The 23,740-nt window shown below is 39.2% G+C and overlaps 1 protein-coding gene across 7 annotated transcripts in view; it reads left to right on the forward strand.

Moving 5' to 3' along the window:
• RALGPS1 (Ral GEF with PH domain and SH3 binding motif 1) overlaps window positions 1-18,540 on the forward strand; it is a 75,893-nt gene extending 57,353 nt beyond the window's left edge. For 6 of the 7 annotated variants that reach the window (XM_061476644.1, XM_061476648.1, XM_061476646.1 and 3 more), the window contains 9 exons: window positions 7,749-7,875; window positions 8,771-8,922; window positions 10,119-10,170; window positions 10,465-10,545; window positions 12,602-12,707; window positions 13,520-13,612; window positions 13,783-13,888; window positions 14,900-14,991; window positions 15,768-18,540. In XM_061476644.1, coding sequence (XP_061332628.1) covers window positions 7,749-7,875; window positions 8,771-8,922; window positions 10,119-10,170; window positions 10,465-10,545; window positions 12,602-12,707; window positions 13,520-13,612; window positions 13,783-13,888; window positions 14,900-14,991; window positions 15,768-15,797 — 839 coding nt within the window. In that variant the 3' untranslated portion in view covers window positions 15,798-18,540. The remainder of the gene's footprint in view (window positions 1-7,748; window positions 7,876-8,770; window positions 8,923-10,118; window positions 10,171-10,464; window positions 10,546-12,601; window positions 12,708-13,519; window positions 13,613-13,782; window positions 13,889-14,899; window positions 14,992-15,767) is intronic. The other variant, XM_061476651.1, reaches the window with a different exon arrangement.
• The last annotated feature ends 5,200 nt before the right edge of the window (window positions 18,541-23,740 follow it).

Consider the following 23,740-nt stretch of genomic DNA (forward strand, 5'->3'; position numbering starts at 1 on the left):
AAGTATATCTAATACTAAGTGACTCAAAGACTGGTCTTTATGATTCTGTGATTTGTAATGAACCCCTTCATTACAGTTAGCATTTAGCAGTCATTTTTAGCAGCCAGGCCTCAGCTGTGAGCAGCCCTTATTTTGGGGGGGGTTGTTCTGCAATTGTCAGGGACAGACCTTCACCCCCTCCTGGTTTTTCTTTTTTTCCCCCAAGTAGGTCCTGGTGTAATTCTTGAGAGGAGAATAATGATCCCAGAGGTTTTATGTTACCACCTTACCAGGAGTCTGGAATAATTAATCTGAAACAGGTGTATTCTCTGTTCGGTTGTTGGGGTAAAATCCAGCCCATTGTGCTGAGTGCCTTCAGCTTTGAGAGCTGCTAAAGAACTTTCAACATATATTTTCATTACTTAGAAGCAGTCGATACATCAGATGTAAAGTATGTGATATGTAGGAGTTAAAAATGGGGAAGATGTGGAAGCAGAAGGAAGGTGTTTGCACATCTGTAACTCTTGGAAGCAGGTATCGTGTACACCAGTGACATCTGTACAGCAGTCCCAGCATTTCAGAATAAAAAAAAAAGCCCTACACCGTCATTTTCCATGTAAACACCAAGTCTGACATTTAGTTTTGCCATTTGTTTTAGTGGTTGCTTTGGCAACTAATAAATAGTTTGTGCTAAGTGCTTTAGCAGCCAATCAGTCTGTGGAAATGAGAATTGTCTAATCCTTCTGCAAGTGCTTGCTTATTGCTTTGTGTGCATAGTGTCTGCTTTTCTTACACTGCACTTAAGGCAGAAATGGAAGAACATGAGTTTTCTTCACAAAACTTTACAACCCATCCAGAAAACTTTGCTCTTTAGTTTCAAACTTGCACTCTTTCCCAATCTCTTCCTCTGTGATACTTTCCCTACAAATTTTTACAACTCCATTGAGTATTTTTGAAAGAAATTAATACCAGACAAACGTGTGGGATTCACATGTTGTTATCAACCACTAAATCCAGCCAGAATTAGTGTGCTGTAGGCTTTTTTTTGATTAACAGACCAAAGCCTCACAAAAACTGTAGAACATTTTGTCAAAGCAAATACAGAGTTTTTGAGAAGAGAATGATCATGCTCGTTTTTTCACTTTATCACTCTCTGTTACTTTCTGTGACTTCCTTACCAAACAAGCCTCTCTAATGTCCTAGTTTACCGATGCTTATTTTAACTATGAGGCTATTAACTCCCTCAGAATGTTAAAAATGTATAAAACTGCCTGAAGATAAGTGGCTTTCCTGCTCTTTGGTTTGTTGGGTTTTTTTTTTTGGAGGGTGGGGGAAATTGTCTCTTTCTTGAGAGCAGTCACCTGAAATAATTTTTGCAAAAATCTGTTTTTTTGATGGTTGGGTAATGTATTTTGTTGAAGCCAAACATGAGCATTTTCTTTGCAGCTATGCTCTCCCAATGGGTATGTCTTCACTGCCAATGTGGATGTCATCCAAGCTCATGCACTACCCTGCAGATCCAGCTGCAAGAAATTCAATTTTAGCTGAAGTGTAAGTCAGGGTTTTGCACATTCCACTGGTGCAGTATCAGTAACACAAATGCTGGCAATTAGAGATTCCATAAATCCATAAAAGGGAAGAAAAAATATAAGTGCATATGCTCATGTAATTGATATTTCTCTTTCTCGTAATGTGTAATGTCTGTCAATAACAACAACGGCTGACGCACATCACTGTTTATTCCCGCACTGCAAACCAGGCTTTTGGAATTAAACTTTAAGTTAGTATATTTTGTTAATCCAAATTTGAACATAAAGCAAAGACTACGTCAAAGGAGATCACACTGGCCTCGGCCAAGCTGTTGTTGTTACAGATTTGAGGATATATACAGAGACAGTAAGGTCTATAAAGGAATATCTTCTGAAAAATTGCCTAGTAAGTGTATTCTGGAGTCTTGTAGACATAAAATAGGTTCTAAAAATTAGAACCTGGCAGTAAAGCGAAGCAAGAGAATACAACATGCTGCAGGTCTCGCTCAATCTCTCATTTTTTGTTCACTTGTTTAAGAACTTTGGGATGGGAGGTCACTTGCACAAGAAGTATCAATTAAGTTTGAGGAAGGAAGGAAATGTCCATGCCATGGCTTTTTTGGATTACTAAATAAAGAAGTTTGTTATTAGACTTCTTTAAGCTGCTTGTTTAAAAAAGCAAACCTGCACATTTCACCTGATAATCCACTAAAGGCTTTAATAAAGGAAAGACCATTGAGAAGTAGAAGGGAATGGAGGAAACATAACAAGCTGTAGCTGGCTGAGTGGAAGATAGAAATTAAATGGAGAATGATTTGAAGAAAAATGTAAACAGCAGGATGTTCTTTACACACAAGTAGAAGGCACTTGGAAAAATTGTGGTTCATCTGGGCTGTCAGTGAAAGAAAAACAGAGCAGGAAAGGACAGTGCAGCAAAGCCAGACAGATTCTGAAATCTACTGAATGTTTTCCTAGATTTAATGTACTCTTCTCAGATGCAGAACTGAAAAGAGAATGAGGATTTATGGAAGGTTAAAAATACAAAGTCCAAAATGAAACAGTGAATTAATCTCTTTCTTCTTATGGTATTTCTAGAATTAGAAATTCTTGATTGCCAAAGTAGACAGACTGGTATTCTATAGTATTCTAGTATTCTATACCAAGGATTGTCCTTGGGTAAAAAGCAATAATGCATTGCAAAATAAGGTTTCCAAATTGCTTTTTATAAATGTATCTATACCTTTTGCTGTTACGTAGCGTAGAGGTGGAGGTTAGAATAGGATGCTTAATTACAGCAATGGGGTCATGTGGCAGAAACACAAACCCTATTTACGTTCCCCTACCTCCCTGGGCAGGGTATGGGAAATAGTTCATGGTCCTTTTGAAACAAACAAAAAATAATTAATTAAATAAGAATACTTTCACTGAATAACCAAAATCATGGTCCTGACCCCTGCAGCAAAAGGCTTTTGCATACTGCTTCCAAAGAGAGCAGGCAGGCTCCAGTTTTGCTGAGTAAAACTCACCTTTCTTTTCTTTTCTTGAGGGGAGTAGGGGGTTGACTTCTGGAGGACTTGGGGGAGCATGGGGGGGGTGCAGCCAAAGACTGATTCTTGTTCTTAAGTTTGCCCTTGTCTGAGAAGCATCCAGAACAAATATGTGCTTGCATTTTGTATGCATTCATAGGCTTTAGTTGAATTGTAAAGCAGTACTCTAAACATTAAACTATGCTTTTACAATAGCCATCATTCCAGATTTATTTGTTTTGCATCATTCTTGATTCTGTGCACAAAATTCTTGGTAAGTTCTTTATTGTGTGTTTTGTAAGTAGGCCTTTCTGTTTGAAAGATTTAATTATCACCCACTGACTTTGGTTACAATGGCAACAGAACAGTAAAACTTTACAGCGAAGATTTAACTGGAGAGTCTGTGGCTTGGAATGCCTTTATTAAGTTTTAGAAACAGAGCTGGTAAGCATCAGCCTTACTTCTTAGCTGCTCACCAAAAAGTGGTAAAAACTTGAGACTGTTTTACCTTCTTGAAAAATCACTCTGTGTTTCAGCATATAATATGCATCTCGTGCTCAGTTTTTTCTTTGGGTGCCTTGTATTGGTTTATTGATAGGTTTTAGTGGAGAAAAATTGTGAACTGTAACTCCTTCACCCTGTTGCTTTTTATAAAAGCTCTGGAGACTGTAAATGTTCACATGTTCTACTGGAGGATTGCAAAAGTAACATTCATTTATAACATTTGAAGGATTATTCATGGAAAAATTATGCAAAGGAAAAAACAGTGAGATCCTTTGGGATATGTGTAAACTTTTCCAAATGTTCCTGCCACAGATCTCTGAACAGCACTCAGCTCACTCTGATGAAGTTGTCTCACGTTCCCTAATGCAAACAAATCTTTAATAATGTTTTAATATTTTTATACATTATTTTTGTGCATGTCAGCATAGTCTTGAAAATGATGCTGAGAAATAATGAAAACCAAACTAACCCTTGTTCATGCCAGCTGACTGGAAAATCCTGCTAAGAGTGCTTTGTCTCCATGAAAGGCAAAATAACAGAATAGCAATCATGGTAACAGTATGCACTAGGAGTGGAGCCAGGAGAGTAAAGAGGAGAGTTAGCAGTAGCAGATGACTTCACTTATTGGAAAAAAAGGGGCAAAATAACTCAATCTCAAATGAATTTAAATATTGGAATTTTGTTATCAGCGGTATCAAGCATAGCTTCCCCAGCTAATTGCTCAGCAGTCTGGTATGTCCATAAGTATCTCACCACTTACCCTCTTTGGCATCCTTCTTGGCACAGGCTCTCTTATCTCTTACCCCTTTACAGAAATTAGGTCATCTCCCCTGAGCCCCATAACTCATGCTGACACCCTCTGCACCCTGGGCTTCTTGCTGAACTGAGTGTGCCCTGCAGCACAGGTCCTGTCTAATGAGAGCTCTGAACTTCACAGTTCTTCATAGACATCTGACAGCAGTGCAGATGCAAAGACTTTGTAAAGGTTCTAAGCTCAGATTCCTTTTCCCTTACTACAGGCTTAACAGAGCAAACTAGCACAGGGTTAACAGAGGCAAGCTGTACATGTTCCCTTCTCTTGCCTTGGAGATGTGGAAGATACTGAACTACATACAAAATGGCTACTCCAGACAGAGTAATACCAGCATCGCTGATATTTCTGTCTTATCCCACAAAGCATTCTGTTTCCTGCTGTTGTTATCTTCATTAAAGACACATAACTAGGAATTAGAATAAGTCCGTTACCTTCTTTCACAGGACTGATGTACAATTAGTTGACTACAGTAGGACTGATGTACAAGTAATTGTAATCATGATGTATCACAAGGGTGCCATGCTGGAACTGTTGGCTTAAGTTGTAAGGCTCCAATACTTATTTCCACAAATTCTGTCAGCCTTGACATGTGTCACCTTAGCCAGGCAGAATTTTAACCTGAAGTCTGAATCTGTAGTCTTACTTTCTGAGATACACAGATATGCTTTTATTGGTAGACATCAAATTAATTGAACAGCCCTACTGCTTTCAGCTCTGTGACTCTCCATGGTGACAAACCTTTAAACTATTATGTATTAGAAAATTTAACAGTTATTTTTACATGTGGCATGTCTGCGTGAAAAAGCACTGCACCATACTGGTACTCATTTAGGGCTGTGCCTTGAGATTGCTACTCTTTCACAGGCTGTACTTTCAACAGTCTGTTAAACATAATGTTTCAGTAGCTCTCTGTGAACTATGTCATCCACTTAGAAGAACTTAATATAAATCAGGATTTAATACTGGCACCAGAGAGACAGAGCTGAATGACACAACAGGAAGCAATAGAAAACTGAACAAATCTTGCCGCCAAATTAAGGGACAAGCAGTGATTTAATGTGTTGCAAGGTGTGATGGTAACTTTGAAGTGGCCACATTAACACTGAAGTTTATGCTGAGTTTCAGACTAAACTCTTGCTGATACATGCTCATAATTTTCAGGAAAACTCTGTTTCAGCTGCCACTATCTTCATCCTGGGTCTCAGTTCCAATATATTTTAAGCTTCTTAGCAGGTAGTAAACACCTCAGTAGTCCTAAGTATTTTACTGTTCACAAGTTGAAAAATACCTGATGGAAAGGCACTACTTTTTATATTCTAACTTGTGCTTTGCCTCCACAGCAGAAGAGGAAGGTGAACCCTATTTTCTCTTGAGAAAAAGCTTCCAGTATTGTCTTACAGCCCACATCCAACAAAATTTCAGGGTTTGAAAATGAAGCAGAGAACTGTACTCAGTCCTCTTCCCAACTGCCAGGCGTATGGTTCTGGTTGAGTCTCTGGACCAAGTAATGCTTTTAAACTGCGTTTGGCCTTTAAGCAGAAGACCTTCTCCACAGCCACATATTCCAGTGACTCATGCTACTGCTGTCATGTTTCACAAATTCTCAACTGTGTGATGGAAGCAAAGACAGGCAGGCAAAAATGCTGTCCTGTATAAGATGTGATATAGGAATAAGGTAGAAAACAGGATTACAAACTATTGTTCTCCCACTAAATTGATGATCTTATGTATGATATTACTGAAGGTTCCTCTAATGAACCCATTTTCCCTCTCTGTTGCTAGAAGCATTTTACTCTTTCTGCTTGTCTTGAGGCTCCTTTCATTGTTAATTAAACAGCACAATGAATGATTTGCTCAAATCTGCAGAACACTGTGTGGATGAGATTCTTCTCCTTCCTGCTAGGGAAAAACCTTTGCAGTTCTTCATAGTAATGACCCAGTTCATAGTGGAATTCCTGAGTCTAGGCTGTAGGGAAATAAAAAATAGAAGTAATGTGGAATTGAGTCCAGTGTTTCATGCAACTTGATCTAAGTTTGTATTATTTTTTGCCTCTTATTAGGGCAAACTCATTACTGGTTCTTCCATTTCTTTTTATGTCTCATGAATCCTCAGTTCAAGGCAGAAGAAATAGACTAATAACTTCTGTGCTTGGGGAGAGATGGTATGGCCTATATAACAGATAGAATTAGAGAGTATCTCCAGTTGGAAGGAACCCATAAGGATCATCAAATCCAACTCCCTGCTTCTTGCAGGACTACCTAAAACTAAATTCTGTTACTAAGAGTGTTGTCCAGATGCTCCTTATGCTCTGACATACTTTGTGCTGTGACCACTTCCCTGGGGAGCCTGTTCCAGTGACCAACCACCGTCTCAGAACCAGGTGGCCTGATTTGAGGCCAGACGTTTTGTAAGGATTTTGATGATGGTTGTATGTGGTTTTTCAGATCACAAAGTTCCTGTCTGTGTTGACCTCTTAATGGGTGGTTTTAGGTTAGAGGCCAGAAGCTGACTAAGCTGAGGTCACTGGAGCCTCCAAGACGCGGTTCCTGTAACACAGGGGGAAATCTGTTTTGCTGCTACCTGAGCTGTACCAAGTCTGGAGACAGATATGGGGCAAATGGCCAGTTCATGACCGTTATTCCCACTTCTTTCACAGCACTAATGCCACAACTAAATGTTTAAAAGTGAAGTCTCAGCTGTTTATTGTGAAGCTAAGAATAGCCTTGCATTCACTGAGGATGATAGGCCATGTTGTTCTTCACTGTACTGCAACATTCACTGCCAGCCTTTTGCAAACAGCGTCAAGGAACTGGAACAGGGAACAGCTTGTCCGTGTTTTCCGTGAGGCCTCATAAAGTCTGTAAAATGAGAGGAAGAATAATTGCAGTGAGACATCTCTAGAACTCAGAGATGATTGAGAAGTAATGCATCTGTCTGGCCATTAGATACATGAAAAGCCCCTGCTTTCTCTTACATGCTCAAGCTGTGAGTCAGTATGAGCAGATTGTTTACAGTTTATTCACAACATGGAGTTGTGAACAAAATTCAAAACATGTGTGAGCATTCCTGCTCACACCCGAAGTACAAACTGACTTTATGGCTCTGCATATTACATTTTGGCACATCCAGCTGTTGTAAGGGTGCCAAGACTTTTTGTAGGAGTTCATTGTTAAAAGTATGTGCAAAGCTGTTTTAAAAATTACTTCCAGAGAGCTCAAGATTATAGAGATGAATTCATACGAGAAATGGATGGTGTAACCCTAATGCGCAAGAACCAGTTCAGAAATGGTGCCTTCTGGTTATCTGTAACAATTCATTTTAATCAGTAGCTGAACACACCAGCCCATGAGATTTCTGGGGTTTGCATCTGTTCAGTGTTAAATGGCGTCTTCTAGGTCCATCTGATGTGTTGGCAATTATGAAATTCGGCAGGAGACCCACATGTCCTGATGCTTCAGTGTCAGCAAGTCTACCTACACCTCCTGTACCAAGGCACAGGAAGAGCCACAGCCTGGGAAACAAGTGGGTACTCTGGGCTGGCTCATGCTCAGGCCATTGCATGCATCATAAGGGTTTAAGCTAGCAGCAGTGTTTGAGAACACTCTGGTATTTGTCTCTTCCATTTCATGTATTTCAAGAGTGCTTCAGGCTTTTCTGTGTATTCTCTAGGTTTTCTCTTGACACTTTGTTATTTTTACTGACTATTCTCTGCTAGTGCCAGACATCGGCAGTACTTGAAAGCTGTGTATCCACTTTGTCTGTGGATCCCTGGTGTGCATAACTGCTTGGGTTTTTTCTTTTGTTCAAACATCTGGCTAATACATCTAGGGAATCCTACTAGCTCCTTCGCACACTTCTTCAGGGAAGTTGTGACCTTTTGTACTGTTTTACGTGGGTAATCTGGATTAGAAACATTTTTCTCTACCATGTACCCAGCTCAGCAAGAGCACTGCCTCCCCAGTTAAGGTTTCTGCATCTACCAAATTTCATAATTAATGGGTTAGGGAAAAAGAAGTTCCTGTGACTTGTCCAAGGTCACAGAGTGTTGATGTGTTAGCTCAGCTTAGTGTGAAAGACCACTAAACAGTGGCTTATCTGGGGTCTGCTTTTTCCTGGTTTTCTACCTTTGCCCTCACCCAGGGTGTTCAGGTTTTATATGGAGAGGAGTCGAAAGACTTAAAATTTCCCCATATGCAGAGATTTCATAATTGTTACTTACAAAGACCACTAAAATCTGAAACTTGTTACGGTGGTCAAGGAGCAGATGTACAGCAGAGAAGTTTGAGCGGTGCGTTTAATTGCCTGCTACTTCATAGCCTGTTGATAGGGCACAGTCTGAGTGGAAATATCAGGATCCAAGAGCTGCTATTAGATGACATAAGAGGGGTTTTGAATTTTTCTCTTTCCAATTTTCCAGCATGATGTGTCAGTTCAGTGTAGTGGAGAGCAAAAGCGCCACCTTCCCGACGGAGAAGCCGCGGCACCTCCTGGATGACAGCGTCCTGGAGTCCCACAGCCCAGCCCGCGGCCACGCACCCAACTCGCATTTCACCAACGGCCTGTCCATAGGTAGGGTCTGGGGGGGACTGACATTCCTGCTTTTCTGTCCCAGAGATCTGGAAACTCAGAGAGATATTAGGCAATTAGGAATATCATTAGCTCCTGTGCAAAGACTGATCCCTTTCATGAAAGAAAGTAGATCAGGACACCTATTCAAAGAGACATGAAGGAAGATTTTCTTTGTGTATGCTCTGTATCTGACACAGTGTTTGTCAGCTTTCAGCGGGGGGGGGGGGGGGAAGGCCTACTGAAAAGTGGATTTAGATTTTGAGTGCTCCCTTTTTACAAAGAAACATTTAACAGTAGGTTTTAGAATATTGGAGAACAGTTCAGCTGTGCTGAGACTTCAAAAGAAACAGAAAAGGAACTTGTGAAAGAGGATGATGACAATTATGTTATGGTATTATGATTAATAAAATAATAATAAAAATCAAAGTGATCAAGAATCTAAGTTCTAAAGAGAAAGGCACCGTTTAAGTGGCCTGGGCTCTTTCTGGAATAGGAAATAGACTCTGAAGGATAGCAGGTAACTTGATGAAGAAGAGGTTGGCACAGATGATCTTTGAACTTCTGAAAACACGAGCACAGCTCACTGTTACACTGAGCATTAGAAGATCAGTCCTGGGCAAATTAAAACTGTGAGCTGAATAGCTGTGCCAGGGAAGGAGGGACAAATTGGTCGTATGCTTGGAGGAGAAATAGGAACTGTTGTTGTGAGTACAATCATGCTGATTTGTTACAGCTTTTAGCAGCAACATAGGGCTGGCAACTTGTCTATTACAGGTGTGCTTGCTTGTTGCACAATGATATCATGTCTGATAACTTTAATTGCCTTAACAGATGTGGTAGAAATATTGTCCTATAAAGTAAGTGGATTTTTTGTTCCTGAAGTGCTCAGCTGTTGAAGGAAAAGCAGTGTAATGAAAATTAAAGTAACATGTAGATGTCTGATGTTTAAACACAGCAGTAACAGTTTGTTCATCAGTGAGGTACTGTATTCTCATTATAGTTGGGAAGGCTCATGTAAGCCTCTTCAATTTTAGATTTTACCACAAACTCCAAAGACATCAACTTTGAAATGTGATTTGAGTAAGCAGTTTCCATGGTACTAGATACAAAGATTATTCTGGTGATGCACATACATTGGCTTTTTATTTTCCCTTGAGTGATTGTCTTACTCCTTCTCTTTACTACTCTTTTTCTAGATAGCAGTGAAAGCTCAGAATTCAGCGAGGAGCTGCCGTCAGGGCTCGAAAGGTGAGTCAGTCTTCATGTACACTCAGCACTCCACAAACTTAGCTAAGAAATTCATAAATGATCCCTAACATAGGTAAGCCCTAAATCAGTAGTTACTTATTACCAAATCATTGATTAGTTAGGGGCAAAAATACCCACCAAATTTTTCGATTTAAAGCACTGTAAAGTTACTGTGTTTTCCTTCCCATGGACCTGAAAAGATTGGGAACTCTCTTTGTCACATTTACCAAACCCCTGAACTGTTGAAGTCTCAGACTAGAATTTTCCTCATCAGATATTTGCATTCACAAACAGGGGTCGTTTATATGCCACGCTGGGGCCTAACTGGAGGGTACCGATGCGGAATTCTCCTAGGAGTCGAAGCTGTGTCTACAGGTACAGTTCAGGGTCTACCTCGCTTAGTGGATGGTGCTAAACTTCCACTTGGGTCTCTACGCTTTTCTAGCGTAATGTATTTTGTGTCCAAAAGTATCCTTGTATGACCATATCAATTCATGGGAGTCCTCATCTCCTATTAATGCTGAAGCAAGGGAATGGCCCATTCAGATGAAATTGAGTTTAGTTGTTGGTTTAACCAGTTATGTTTGGCTTCTGTATTGCAGAAAACTCACGTTTACTTCGGGGTTTGTGACATTACAGGAGTAGGTTTGTCATAAAGGCCATCTTTACCTCCTGTGACAAATAATGATGTTAGAAGGATACCTTCTTGATCCTTTCTCACAATTTATTTCCTGCTTTGCAGGACAGCTACCCATAACATCTGTTTGTGTCAGAGAGCTATAGTATGATGTGTTGATTTTGTACAATAAAGAGGTGTTACCTTGGACCCCAAGTAAGAGAGTGCATATGCAATGCCATATGTAGCAGGCACTCCCAGTGTTGCTTGTCACCGAGACATGGACGTTTCAGAAACAGATAATCCATTTACAAGCCAAAGAGAGGTGACATGGAAAACTCTATATAGTTAGAGGGATAAGAATCATTTGTTGTATCCATATGTGACCTGGACTTCATAAATCCTGCGGTAGTGGGAAGTGAAGAAGTATATATGAACAGTAAAGAAAACAGGCCCCTTAAACAGTATTGTGGAAATAGTGAGATTTAGTTGGGAGTTTAAATCCAGCCAGTTTTTATTTTGTATAAATCAGTTTGCTTCAGCTGTTGTAGAATTGTTGATATAATGTGTAAATGTAAGTACAGTCATTTTGCTTGAGCTAGCAACATCTGGTAGCAGCACGAGTTAGAAGTTAGTAATAAAAGTGCATACATTATAAGTAAGTAAAGGAATACATTTTGGAACAGTATTTCTTCTATTACACCTGCTTCTAGAAAATACTCGCCGTGCCCAAGGTAGATTTGTTTCATAAAGGTATACAAGCTAGAAATATAAAATGTAGGAGGACAAAAATGTGAAAAGCCTATTAAAACCACAAGGAAGGATTGCTCCCTAAAATACATTTCTGATGTTTATCCACCATCAGGTAATTCACATGCTTGCATTCATTCTTCCTTTTCTGGAATCTTCTACTGCTTTTATTAGAAGACTGGAACTGGCAAGATACACATCAGCACAGACAAGGCAATTCCATTTAATCCAAGGAGATGCACTTGCTAGTGGTGTTGCTATGTGTATCGCTTTCACCAGCGCGTGTTTATATGAGACGATCATACTTGTTCACAGACAGAACAGTGTTCCTTTCACAACTGAATGGTAGATTGTACACATGTCCTTTCCCTTGTATTCGTTATTAGACATTAGAATAATTAGAATTAGGTGGCCGTGGTAAACTTCACTGGCCCTAATATCAGGGCTGTGATCACTTGGCAATGAAAAGAGATTAGCAGCAGCTAATTCTAGCAGATCAACACCTGCCAGTCAGTCTTTGGTTGTTACCTTCTCAATGGCTGTTTACATCTCTAACTTAGCCTGTGCTTGGGTTCTTTCAGCTGTAGCGCTTTCTCACTGTGGTATGTGGGGAAGCTCTGTGTTTATCCTGGAAAAGCAAAAAATACTTTAATCACAATTAATTATTTGGCAGTTTTACATAGTTTTTGCAGCTTTCTTCCAGTTAGCCAAGGTAGTTTTCTACATTCTTTTTTGGTAGCTAAAGTTTATTTTAAGTTAAAATTACATTTGTGAGCACTCTTATTGAAAAATTGTAAGCAATAAATTTCCAGAAATCCAGATAATTGCTATAATTTGCTGGAATAAAATAGAAAATTTCCTGTTTTCCCTTTGATGACTTGCTGTTTTTCAAAGATCCTTGTTTCTACTTGATATCTGGGTCTGGAAAATATATAGAGTTAAGCATCAGGTAAACAATATAGGTAAGGCAATGCAGGAAAAATGTATTTAGAGCTAAATTATATTGCCTGCTTCTTGTCCTTACTTGTCTGAACAAATACATATGGCAGTGTTTTGTCTCTCCAGCCCAACAGGGGCCTGCAGCTGCACATTAGGTAGTTCCCTAGGAGTCATTACCATGGAAGGGCCATTAAGAAGAAAAACATTGCTCAAAGAAGGCAAGAAACCTACTGTAAGTAATTCTAACTTTTTCTGTGATTCTAATTCAGTAGTGGTTGTTTTAATTTCCAGATTAAACCTGCAGTTTGACACCACACAAAATGATGCTCTTTGTTATTATCAATTATAAAATCATTTTCTGTTCAAAGTTTTAGCTAGGTTAAAACAATGTTGGAACCTTTGATGTCATTTGTTCTACAGCAACTTTCCTTCTCCCTGCATTTGCAAGTAATGTCTTGAGTTGTGACAGCAGAGCAAGAGTAAAGCCACTTTATAAATCAGTATGCATTCCTGTGAGGGCTGAAATTTAGTATGGTGGTAAAATGGAAGTGCTGCAGGGCATCTACCCATAGCACCAAAGTCATGGTAATTCGCACTTAACATAAATTCACAGGTTTCACATGGTTCTAGTACTGTTCATTTGGAAATGTCTTTGTTTTCTGTAGAGTTCATTGATATTTTCTATCTGCAACCCTAGTGCTGAGTGCCAAAAGGTTTGGAGAATTGCAGAGATATCATCTCAGTAATTTTTAACGATCAAATGCAGAAGTCTTAAGATGTGGCCAGTAGAAGGCAGCACACTATTTTGCTGTGAAGCAGTCCTGGTATTTTTAGGAGATACCTGAGTAAAATGGATTGTATTCACAGCCAGCCACCCAAATGTAGGTAGCTGGGCTGATTTGCACCAGGAGACATTTTTTTATCTAACTCTCCATCCTTGCTTCTGAAATTAATTTTGGTGGCACTTGGACTTGCTTGTGAATAGACTTTTGAAATGTTAGAGATATGCCGAGTTTTTCCTCATTTTTTTCATTTCTGATTCAGCTCTCCTCATGGACGAGATACTGGGTTATGCTTTCAGGAACAACTCTTCTGTACTTTGGAGCAAAATCTTTAAGAGGCACTGAAAGAAAACATGTAAGCTTTAAATTTATTCTAAACCCAAAAATTGCATATTCATAAGCCGACCTGGATGGGTGGTTGAAGCGTACTTGCTGTTCCAGGCTAAGCCATATGTCTGCACAACTTTTACAGTCAAAAGTTAATCACTACTGCCTCAGCTGTGATTGACTTGTCTTCTCTTCCAGTATAAGTCTACACCTGGTAAAAAAGTCTCCATAGTGGGCTGGATGGTGACACTTCCCGACGACCCTGAGCATCCTGATATTTTCCAGCTAAATAATCCTGACAGAGGTAGGCCTTGCAGGATTGATGTTGTCTGCGGTATGTTTCTGTGACAGAAAGTAGACTGATCTGTTAATGAGCTTGCAGGTTACAGAACTTGCAGTGGCAAGTTAAAAAGACTGAGGAGGGAGTTTTTCAATACGGAATTTTCAAGGGAGGGTACAAATGAAATTGAACATATTTCTACACTATGCTGTTGTGCTCCTGTGGCGCCTACAGAGGTGTTGCTGTATCTTAACAGTTACAGTTTTAGAGAAATTGCCCAACCAATATGAGATTGCTGCATGTCCATGTGCCCACTTACCCTGTTGTCTGTTTCTGCATAGCTTTCTTAAAATCGGTCAATACCAAAATTTGACTTACACTGAGGCCAATTAAAATACCATGAAAAGTCTCCAAACATTAAACCATTTATTAAAAAAAAAGCCTTTGAAGTAATTATTACTTCTTAATAAATAATTTTGAAGTGCCATAACTCTACCAACTTTATTAAACTTCAGAAATTCAAAAGACCTGAAAGCCCTTGGAGTTATTTTGAGGGTTCCTTAACTTTTCACATTGTCAGCTTTGGTGCTGACCATGGATTTGTATCTACTGTACAAAGTGCATCTTCTGGGTGTTGATTAAAATGCACAAAGTGTTTGATTGTATTCACAAAATAACCAGGCATAGAGGAAACTCGCCATAGGACTTCGACGAAAACTAAGTTCAGAGATATCAGGAACATTCAAAACAAGTTTGGCAGTAACCACAACAGTCAATGAGAAGAAAGCCAGGAGTAAATTAGATATGACCTAAGTCTGTATTTGGCCTCTCTGCCTATGCGCTCCTCTTTGCTTTGCAGGCCACACATGTTCTCCTACTCCTCTGCTCAGGGACTGTTGGATAACATGCCTCACGTTGGCTGTAATATATGAGCAAATTAGTTTATTAGTTTACTTCAGGACTTTGGCTCCTGCATAGAAATTAGAATCCCTTCAAAACTCCATGTAGAGCCTTTGATTTTCTGTTGTTTTGTAGGCAATGTTTACAAGTTCCAGACTGGTTCAAGGTTTCATGCAATATTATGGCATAAGCATTTGGATGATGCATGTAAAAGCCACAAGCCTCAGGTAATGTTTTAAAACTTATTTCTACCAACTTTTGTCATATTTTCCAGAAAATCCTTACTAGAAAAGATGCCTCTTTTCAGTCTGTGTGCACACACTGTCCTGTGGGGACAGACAGAATTCCTCATTTTGCATATTGGTCCAGTTTTTTAGTAGGAGGAATTAAAATATCTAAAACTACGTAATTCTCACCAAATCGGGAATTCTGCAGGTCTAGCTATAGGTTTGATTACCTAAACAGCATGTAACATCTACAGTTAACTGCTTCAAGTGAGGTTGAAGCTCTACTTCAGAAGGGACTTTCTCATGGACAAAGAAAGCGTGCTAGCATTCACTGCAGTGCCTGGGTCTGTAAGTGCCATTGAAGAGAGTGCCCTATAGAACACCATGTTTGTTCTTTATATAGCAGCCTCATTCTTCTCTTGAGGAAAATGTTCATTCTTAAAAGGATTTCCAAACGTTTATATTAACAGGATGCTGATCCATGTAGAACCTAAAACAGGACGCAGCTCAAGAAACTTCTTAAAACACACACACACATCCCTCACACACATACTGCTGATTTCCTAGAATACTTCTGTTGGATTTGGTCCATGAATAGAAAAATCATTTGAGTCTTCATCTTTCAGTTGTGGGGTTAGCCCTCTTTTGGGCCTGCTGTGCACTGATTACATTTTTCACATTGGGTAAGAAATGATTGGCCAACTTTATTTTGTAACCTTAAGGTTTCCCAAGCCTCAGGAGCATTATACTGCTGAATAATTCGCATTCTTTTTCAGGTACCTCTTAATCTAATGTCATTTGAATAATTTGCTCTCCTACCTGGTGCGACTTCAAGTGCCAAACTGAAGAAACAGGCTGTTGTTCTCTAAGGAGGAAGAGGAGAATGGTTTTCCTGACATGAGCCAGCCACAAATATTACAGCACTTTCCTATGTAACTTGAAAGTGATTCTGAGACAGCTTTTAAAAGCAGAAAGTGAATGTTGTCCTTAGGACCTGATACAGTCTCATGCACTGAGTGAAAGCTGACAAGTTAGATGGACAGAAGATTAATCCTGACTCCTGCAGGATGCTAGAGCCCTCAACATCTTGTGGTCAGAGACTGCCATGAACTGATGTCTGACCACAAACTGAACATATGTCTTCTGCCTATTCTTTTTTAAACAGTTCTTTTTATTGTTAAGCTGCTTTGTGTGACTGAAAAATATTTGGCCCATGTTGGGTTTCAATTCTTTCTAATGCACAGAATGATTGACAGTGTTAACTTGCTGTAAAGTGTCAATTAGAATAGAAAATGGTGGAACAACGTTTTTATAATCTAAGTGCACTGAGCTGCTTGGCAATGTGGCTGCCTCAGATTTTGTATCAAATCTCTGGACAATTCTGCTGTTCACATTTGAGCTATTTGGGAAAACATGTATTTTGGCACAGGACAGTTGGTTTTCTTTCCATTCAGTTATGTTACTCAGGAATGCCCTGACAGTGGATTTAAGGCAGTTTAAATTTGTTATGCTGCAGGTGGTTTTTCATTCTCTTCCTAGTGGCATAGCTGCTTACAAGTTTGGGGTTTTTTCTTCAGTCTGAATGTTGTTCATCTTAAGCCCCTTGGTACAGGGAAGCAGGTAATGAGATGTTATGTATCACATGGCCATGGCTTCTCAGAATGATTCCATATCATCGTTTCTGTTCTGTCTTTCTGTGGATGACTCGGCTCCACTCAATTCCAGTACATGATGCACCTTTATGACATATAGTACTGGCACATGGTACTGCTATTACAAAATCAGGATGGCAATAAAAGGTAGGGAAAACTAACAGAAGCCCCCAAACCAGTGTCCAGAGAACAAAACAGAACAAAATACACCAAAAAAAACCACAAACCCATCAAAAAAGAATGTACCTGAGCCGCCTTCTCTGAAAGAAGTGTCTGCATCTGTAGCTGTATCTCTGCTGTGCCCTGGCACTCCTATGGTCAGAGTTTTTCTCTGTTCCCATGCTAAGTTGAGCACTTTTTCAGTTTGAAACTCTTGGGCCATAAAGCATCAGTATCCAGACTTCATCACTCACCAGAAAACCTCTTTTGAGTTTCCTGAGGTTGCACAGAGGAGAAATTTGCAAGCCAACCTCTAGCTTACAAACCATAAAAATATGGAAGTCAGTTTAATTGAGCAGAGCCTCTGTTAGAACAAGCTCCCTGGCACTGGGGGTATTTATTCCATGGACTGGAATGATTTTCTAAATTTTGGTTTTGGAACTTCTCTAACAACAACAAAACAAACTGTATTTTTAAATGTAGGGCAGCTTTAACTTTTGTGGTATTTTAAGTGTCCATGTTGCAATCCTGAGAATGAAGCCTAATACATACCAGCTTTTCAAGAAAACGAGTTCCTGACAACTGCATTTCGATCCTGGGACATGTCGAAGTATATGTAAAGCTGACAGAGTTTCTTTGATAGCTCAGGATTTGTGTGAAGAGTGGTAATGCAAAATATATTCATACTTTTTTCTCCTTTTTTTGCTAGATTAAGACAACTTTGAACTAGGAAAAAACATCGATATCTGCAGGCACAGAGGGTCTATTGCCATTAGAGACAGTGTAGAAGCTTTTGAATGTGGTAAAATCCTGTCACCAGTAAATTACTTCATACTTTTAGACTGTGATACAATATTATTCTGCACCTGTGGACTTTTGTGATTAGTTACCAGTGAGGTTATTCATGAGGATGCAAATAATAAGTGAACTGTCATTTTAGTGAATGTGCCTCCTATGACCATGTGTATTGTGTGTTACTAGCATTAGGGCTTGAACCATGTGCAGAACAGTGACCAAAATGATGACACACTGCCTAAAACACAACTGGTTAAGGTAAGAGGGTTTTCTTTAAAGTTACTTTATTAGTAGCCCTTTCCTCTTAAAGGATAGCCACCCGATCTGTCTTAGATATAAGCTAAATTTGAAGGAAGCATGTAAATACTCATTTCTAATGTGATGTAGTGGAAGTGAACACCAATGAGGACTTGACACGTTTTCTGGCATCTTGCAAATGAGATAAACTAATGGATGCTGTAACAACTTTCAGTTATGTTTAACAAGTCTTTCTTGGAAAGAAGAATAGCTGCTGACTGATTCAGTAGCAATAAATGAGCCTGTAAACACTCAGAATTTAATTGCTTCTAGAATTTAAGGGTCTCTAAAGTGTTACATGTTATTCTGTGTACAAGAGGTAGAGTGTGCTAGCATTCAAAACCACACTTTTACTCAAAATCACAAGCCGTACATAGAGCCTGTTGGAGAAGTTACAAAAAGGTCCATTTGCAATTGGTTGTAAAACAAATTCCCAGCTAGAAAGGAGGCATCTTTGCCAGAAGCCACCATGGGCCCCAGAAGTGTGTGGCATGAATGAAAGGCAGTATTTATGAATGATTCTTATACCCAGTCATCTGTCACTGACAGAAGCTGGACCTGTGGAGAAATTAAAATCTTCAATCCTGCTCAAGCCTCAAACTCAAATCCTACTCAAAACCTTGGAATTTGGAGATATGTCCAAAAACCCCCCTTTAACTCCATCACACTATTATTTGAATGTAAAAATGTTGTATAGAATAAAGATGAACATAGCAGTTAATAGTTTTACACAATAGTCAGGTAAACATCTTTTCAGTATAGCACAACTGTGAAATTGCTGCACAATATGACAAAAAAATCAGCATTATGGCAGTATAAGGATATTACTTAAATACCTTAAAAACAATTTTAAGTGGGTTTTTGAGTATTAAGCAGTTTGTAGCTGCTGATTTGAGTTTTTATGCTGTCATTTGGTACTATTTGCTCTCATCTGGTACTTTTAATGTGAATTAAAAGCTGCTATTGAAATACAAATTATTACATATTAGTCCTGATTGATACAGCATTTTCACAAAAATATCACAGACCGTACAAGTTCTCATGCATCCAAGAGAATAACTGCAACAGTTGGATACAAATAAACATTGTCGGAATTGTGAAGATGGAAAATGTACGTAGGCAATATTATTAATTTATTAATGTGCAATTTTGATGTCATTCAGTGCCAAAATGTATGTTTTTCTAAATAGCACTAAAATGAGGCAAATAAAGTAGTTTTCAAATGGCAATTTACTTGTCACATTACAATGTAAACCGATTTCAACATTTGGGTTTGTTTTGTGTGAAAACTGTTGCACTATTTTTGGCTGTATTTTCCAGCAGTCCACTGCATGCCATTTGTGTAAGGACTCTTTCTTTAACCCTTGTGAACTGTCTCACCCATTATAACCCTGGTGTTGGAATCTAGGTTTTTGGCAAAGTATTTTGTTACCTCAGTCTTGTATCGAGTTGCTGTATTTTTCAGTTTGTTACATTGATAATGATTGTTTCACTAATTAAATAATGTAAAAAAAAAAAAGAAGAAAAAGTTTGTTTACTTCAGCAGCAAATTGCGTTTGGTTGTAAGCTGAAAAATGTGCAGACTGTATATGCTGTTAACAATAAAATGTTCTGAAAAAGACTAGTAAAGGTATAGAAGGAACATGTGGGCTTAAAGGCAGCAAGCATGTTTTATTTGTGGATCAATGGTAATAGAGTTGAAGAGACTTTATAATGCACAATGTGTAGCCATTTAATAGTATAAATACAACAGAATCCAAATTTGTAACAGAAAATTGAAAAAACTTCCAAATTTGCCTTTTTTTTAAAGTGGGATTTGGAAAGTCCAAAGAAGTGGAGACAAACCTATCGTGCTCTTTTCCTAAGAAATGTATTTTTGTTTGATGAAACATTGGGGTGGGTTGCTCCATCCCTGGCAGTGTTCAGGGCCTGGTTGGACGTGGCTCGGAGCACCCTGCCCTAGTGGAAGGTGTTCCTGCCCATTGGCGGGGGGTTGGAACTGGTTGGGCTTTAAGGTCCCTTCAACCCAAACCATGCTGTAATTCCCCATTCAAGGCAAATAAGATCCATGTTATGATTGGCAAAGAAGGTGCTTTAATTTTTCTGCAGAAACATAATTTCATGAGCAGTTGCTTGAGAGACAAATTGTAACCTACTATGAAGGCAAGACCAAAATCAGCTCATACAAAATAGGTACTTTTAGAGCTGAAAAAGAAATACGTATCCCCTTCCTGAAATGGACTCCTTTTCCTGTTATCCTCCAGAAACAGGAAGAGTGGTTTGAGGTTTTTTTTTAATTGCTTTGTAGTGCTGGAAATCACTTGGATCTGTACAGTTTTTTTCCAGGGTCATGTCCAGTGTTTCACTATAAATATTTTATAAGGGAAGCATCAGTTAAGTGTCTCTTAGATCTACCAAATGGTTCTTTGCACTGATAGCATCAGTTTAAATGCTGAAATTCTTTGGAATTGCTTTCCTCCCCATAGACAACAGGATAGAAAATAAACAAAGTGAGGCATTAGGAAGGAAAGGCAACAATCACTATATGCCAGATTGCCTCCGTAACAATAATAATGGCAGATTACAGGGGAAAAAAAGGACTGCTTTCTGCATTACAGTATTTCACTATAAGGGAACATGTTTTTGTGATAAAACACCCAAAGATGAGTACTGAAGAGCTCATTAAATGCTCCTGATGTCCAAGTCTTTTATTTGTAACCTGGGGAAGAAAAACCAAAATGAAATCTTTAAGAAGTTTGTTCCTACTTTAGATGCCAGGCTGTCCTGGGTATGTGAGTGAGGGCACTGGTAAATTGCATTGATTTTTGTTCTGAAATCAGTGATGGTGGTTGTATTTCCATAGCTGTGATCTACTACTGTGAGCATTTATTTACCAAATCCTGAAATTCTCTTTGCTTAGGGGGAACATAAAGAAAAAAAGAAGTCAAAGTTCACATGTCTCAGCAGACTTCAGATGTGAAAGTAACTCAGATAAGCATGTTAGGAAGGATGAAAACACCCATTTTGCGTCACAGTTCTGCATAAGAAAATGCGGATAGTAATGAATTGGAGGAAGTATCCTTTTTATTTCTGGCCTTTGCCTGTAGCCGTGCTCTTACTGCCAGAAATCAGCTTTTCAGATTTAAGGAAGAGTAGATTGTGTTCCAAATGATTACTTGCTTCTGATGGTCCCTGCTTTGGGTTTGCAAGCATGTTGTAAGCAAGTAAAAAGTAAGCAAGGTCAGAAAGCAAATCCATTTGTTGTAGTGTACATGTAGAGAGAAGTCTATCCAATTCTGCAGAATAGAAAAAGTAAGTAAGCAGCTAGATAAATTATTTTACATCTGATTTGTTAATTGATAGCACTAAATAAAATGACTTTTTGAACACACAGGAACACTGTAGAACCCTGGAAACACTGGAAGGTAGTTGCAGCAAAATGGTTACCGTTGCTTGCAATTATGCAAAACTGGTTATGTGAACCTGTTTGACACAAACACAATGAATGTATGCATTGTCTTTTAGAAGGTAACGTCAAGGGGCAAAGCAAGGAAGTGCAAAGCAAGGTAAGGGGCAGCCAGCTGGTGCAGGAATGAGTAGGTGAAGATTAAAGAAAAAAAAACCAAACAAACAAAAAAACCCTTTACTTTCTTTTCAATTACAAGATGTTCTTTGCTGCTTTCAGGTACAGCATACTCAGAAGTCCAACTAGTCCTTCCTGCATTGTTTAATAGCACAATTGTTTTAATTCTTTTGACAGTTGGGAGTGGGGAGGGAATAGTTTCTATTTCGCTTATCAGCCTCAAAGAGGGTTGCTGAGGAGACTTCAATCTTCAGATCATAAGGGTGAATGCAGGTGGCAGAGTAAAAGCGTGTGTTTGCACAGCTACTGAGTTACAAAAGTTACTTAGCCATTACAAACACCATTTTTGCAGCCATGCTTTTGGATCACTCTGTGAAGCCCAGCACCTTGTATGTTGTATATGAGAGTTAATATAACCTATTGTTTTGCATAAATTGTTTTCTACAGAAGCATTGCGTGTGCTGAACCCCTCCACAACCAGAGAGGGCTTCCTAGGTCTTACAGCAGCACAAATAAGGAAGTTTGCATGCCAGTTCAGATGTAACTAGTTTATAAAGAGCTAAAAAGTTTTATTCCCCTGTGTGTATTTTCAGAAAGAGAGAGGTAATGTGGGTCACACACAGGGAGCAGAATTCACACTTGGGCTTACCCCACACTGCTATCCTTGGAGTGCACTATGAGGAGCACAGGGCTCTATCAGACCTAAAGAGATCACCAAGTGGTGAGTCTAAAGCTTTTCTAAATTTGCGGAACTGAGTAAAGGGGAAGAGAAGAAAGGGCCCGAAGGGGGAGGTGCATGGCCTTTTATTATTTCTCATGAGCTACTTCACTTTTGCTTTAAGGTAAATGGGCCAGGTGAGGCCTTTCTGTCTGAGTGGACCCTTTAGTCTCCCTTCTTACCTGTCTCTGAAGTTCACTGTTTCTCTCTTACCTTTCACCGTGCAGAATAAATAGAAATGCTCAGTGAACTTTCTGTTTCCACAGAAACTTGTCAGCGTATTTCAGGATGGTTTTTAACATGTTCTAACATTCTGCTCTCTCTCTCTAGTTAATTAACAATTAATATAGCCACCAAGAAAAGCTCTGCCAGGAAAGGGGGACACATCAGTACGAAGTCCAACTGATAGTGGCCTGCTTCCTTCTGTTGGTGATTTGCATAAAGTCACAACAAATCAGACTGAGAGACGCCTCTTGCTGACCCCCACTCTTCCTTCAGCTTAATAATCTCCTGACATCCTGATAGGGACCATGAGAGGAGACCTAGAATGGAGATTTCACTGAAGAAACTGCACGTCAAAGGTCAGTTTAGATGTTTGGAGCCACCTCCATCTACAAGGTGACACAGTTCCTTTAAAAAAGGACTCTAGGCATGAGCACAAGCCCTTTGGAAAATCCAGAGTGCCCAGCACAAACAGTTGCAGCTCTGGTGTTGTGCTACAGCTCTGTGAAAGTAAATGTGAAGTCTTAAAGGTGAAGGACTTTTTTCTTTTTGCTAATAATAACTTGTTTTGTCATGGTGTTGGTGGGGGTTTGTATTAGTTTTTGGTCTTTTTTTTTTAAGTAACTGGCGCTCCCAAACGCTTGTTGCTTTCAGAGTCACCAGCCCTTGCTGGTCTGACACGTTCTGTGTCATGGGCTGAATTGAATGCTGAGACATGGAGACATCCACAGCTGAGCTGGATTCTAGGCCTAGTTTGTCATTTCTGTAGAGGGAAAAAAATGAGGAGGAGGGAAGCAGAAATGTGTGTTTACAGCAAAAATATGAAACATAACTGAAATTGCGCAGAGGCATAGGTGGATTTTGCAAGAACAGATGTGTAGAGAAGATAGGATGAGGAAAGAGTAGGCTGTTGTTAAGATCAGGAAGAGAAAACTGTGACAGAGCAGTTGCTTAACTATCTGAAACAGGTTATTTAGCAAGAAAAATTGTTTGAATAAAAGCCAAAAAGAATACCATAAAAAAAGATGAAAACAAAGCTGCTGCCTGGCTGTGCTACTTCATTCCTCTTGGTAATTTTGTACGGTACAAGCGTAAGATAATTCCACTTTTGTTTCTGCCAAGTTTCCCTCTTTAGTTTATGCTTATTGGTTGCAGTCACCAAAGAAGAGTGTGCCACTAAGTGTTACAAATTGCACTGTCATTACCTAAAGAACTTATACTACAATTAAACAAAACCTAAGTGCAAGATGGTATAAAACAAAACAGAGTGGAGAAGATGGTGCCAATATTTGATTTCCTTTTCAATAATGGAAATGTGAATTA

The sequence above is a fragment of the Pezoporus flaviventris genome, unplaced genomic scaffold (genome assembly GCF_033815535.1).
Source record: "Pezoporus flaviventris isolate CSIRO_AGI_PZ_B2104156 unplaced genomic scaffold, CSIRO_AGI_Pfla_v1 ptg000097l, whole genome shotgun sequence".
NCBI lineage: Eukaryota > Metazoa > Chordata > Aves > Psittaciformes > Psittacidae > Pezoporus > Pezoporus flaviventris.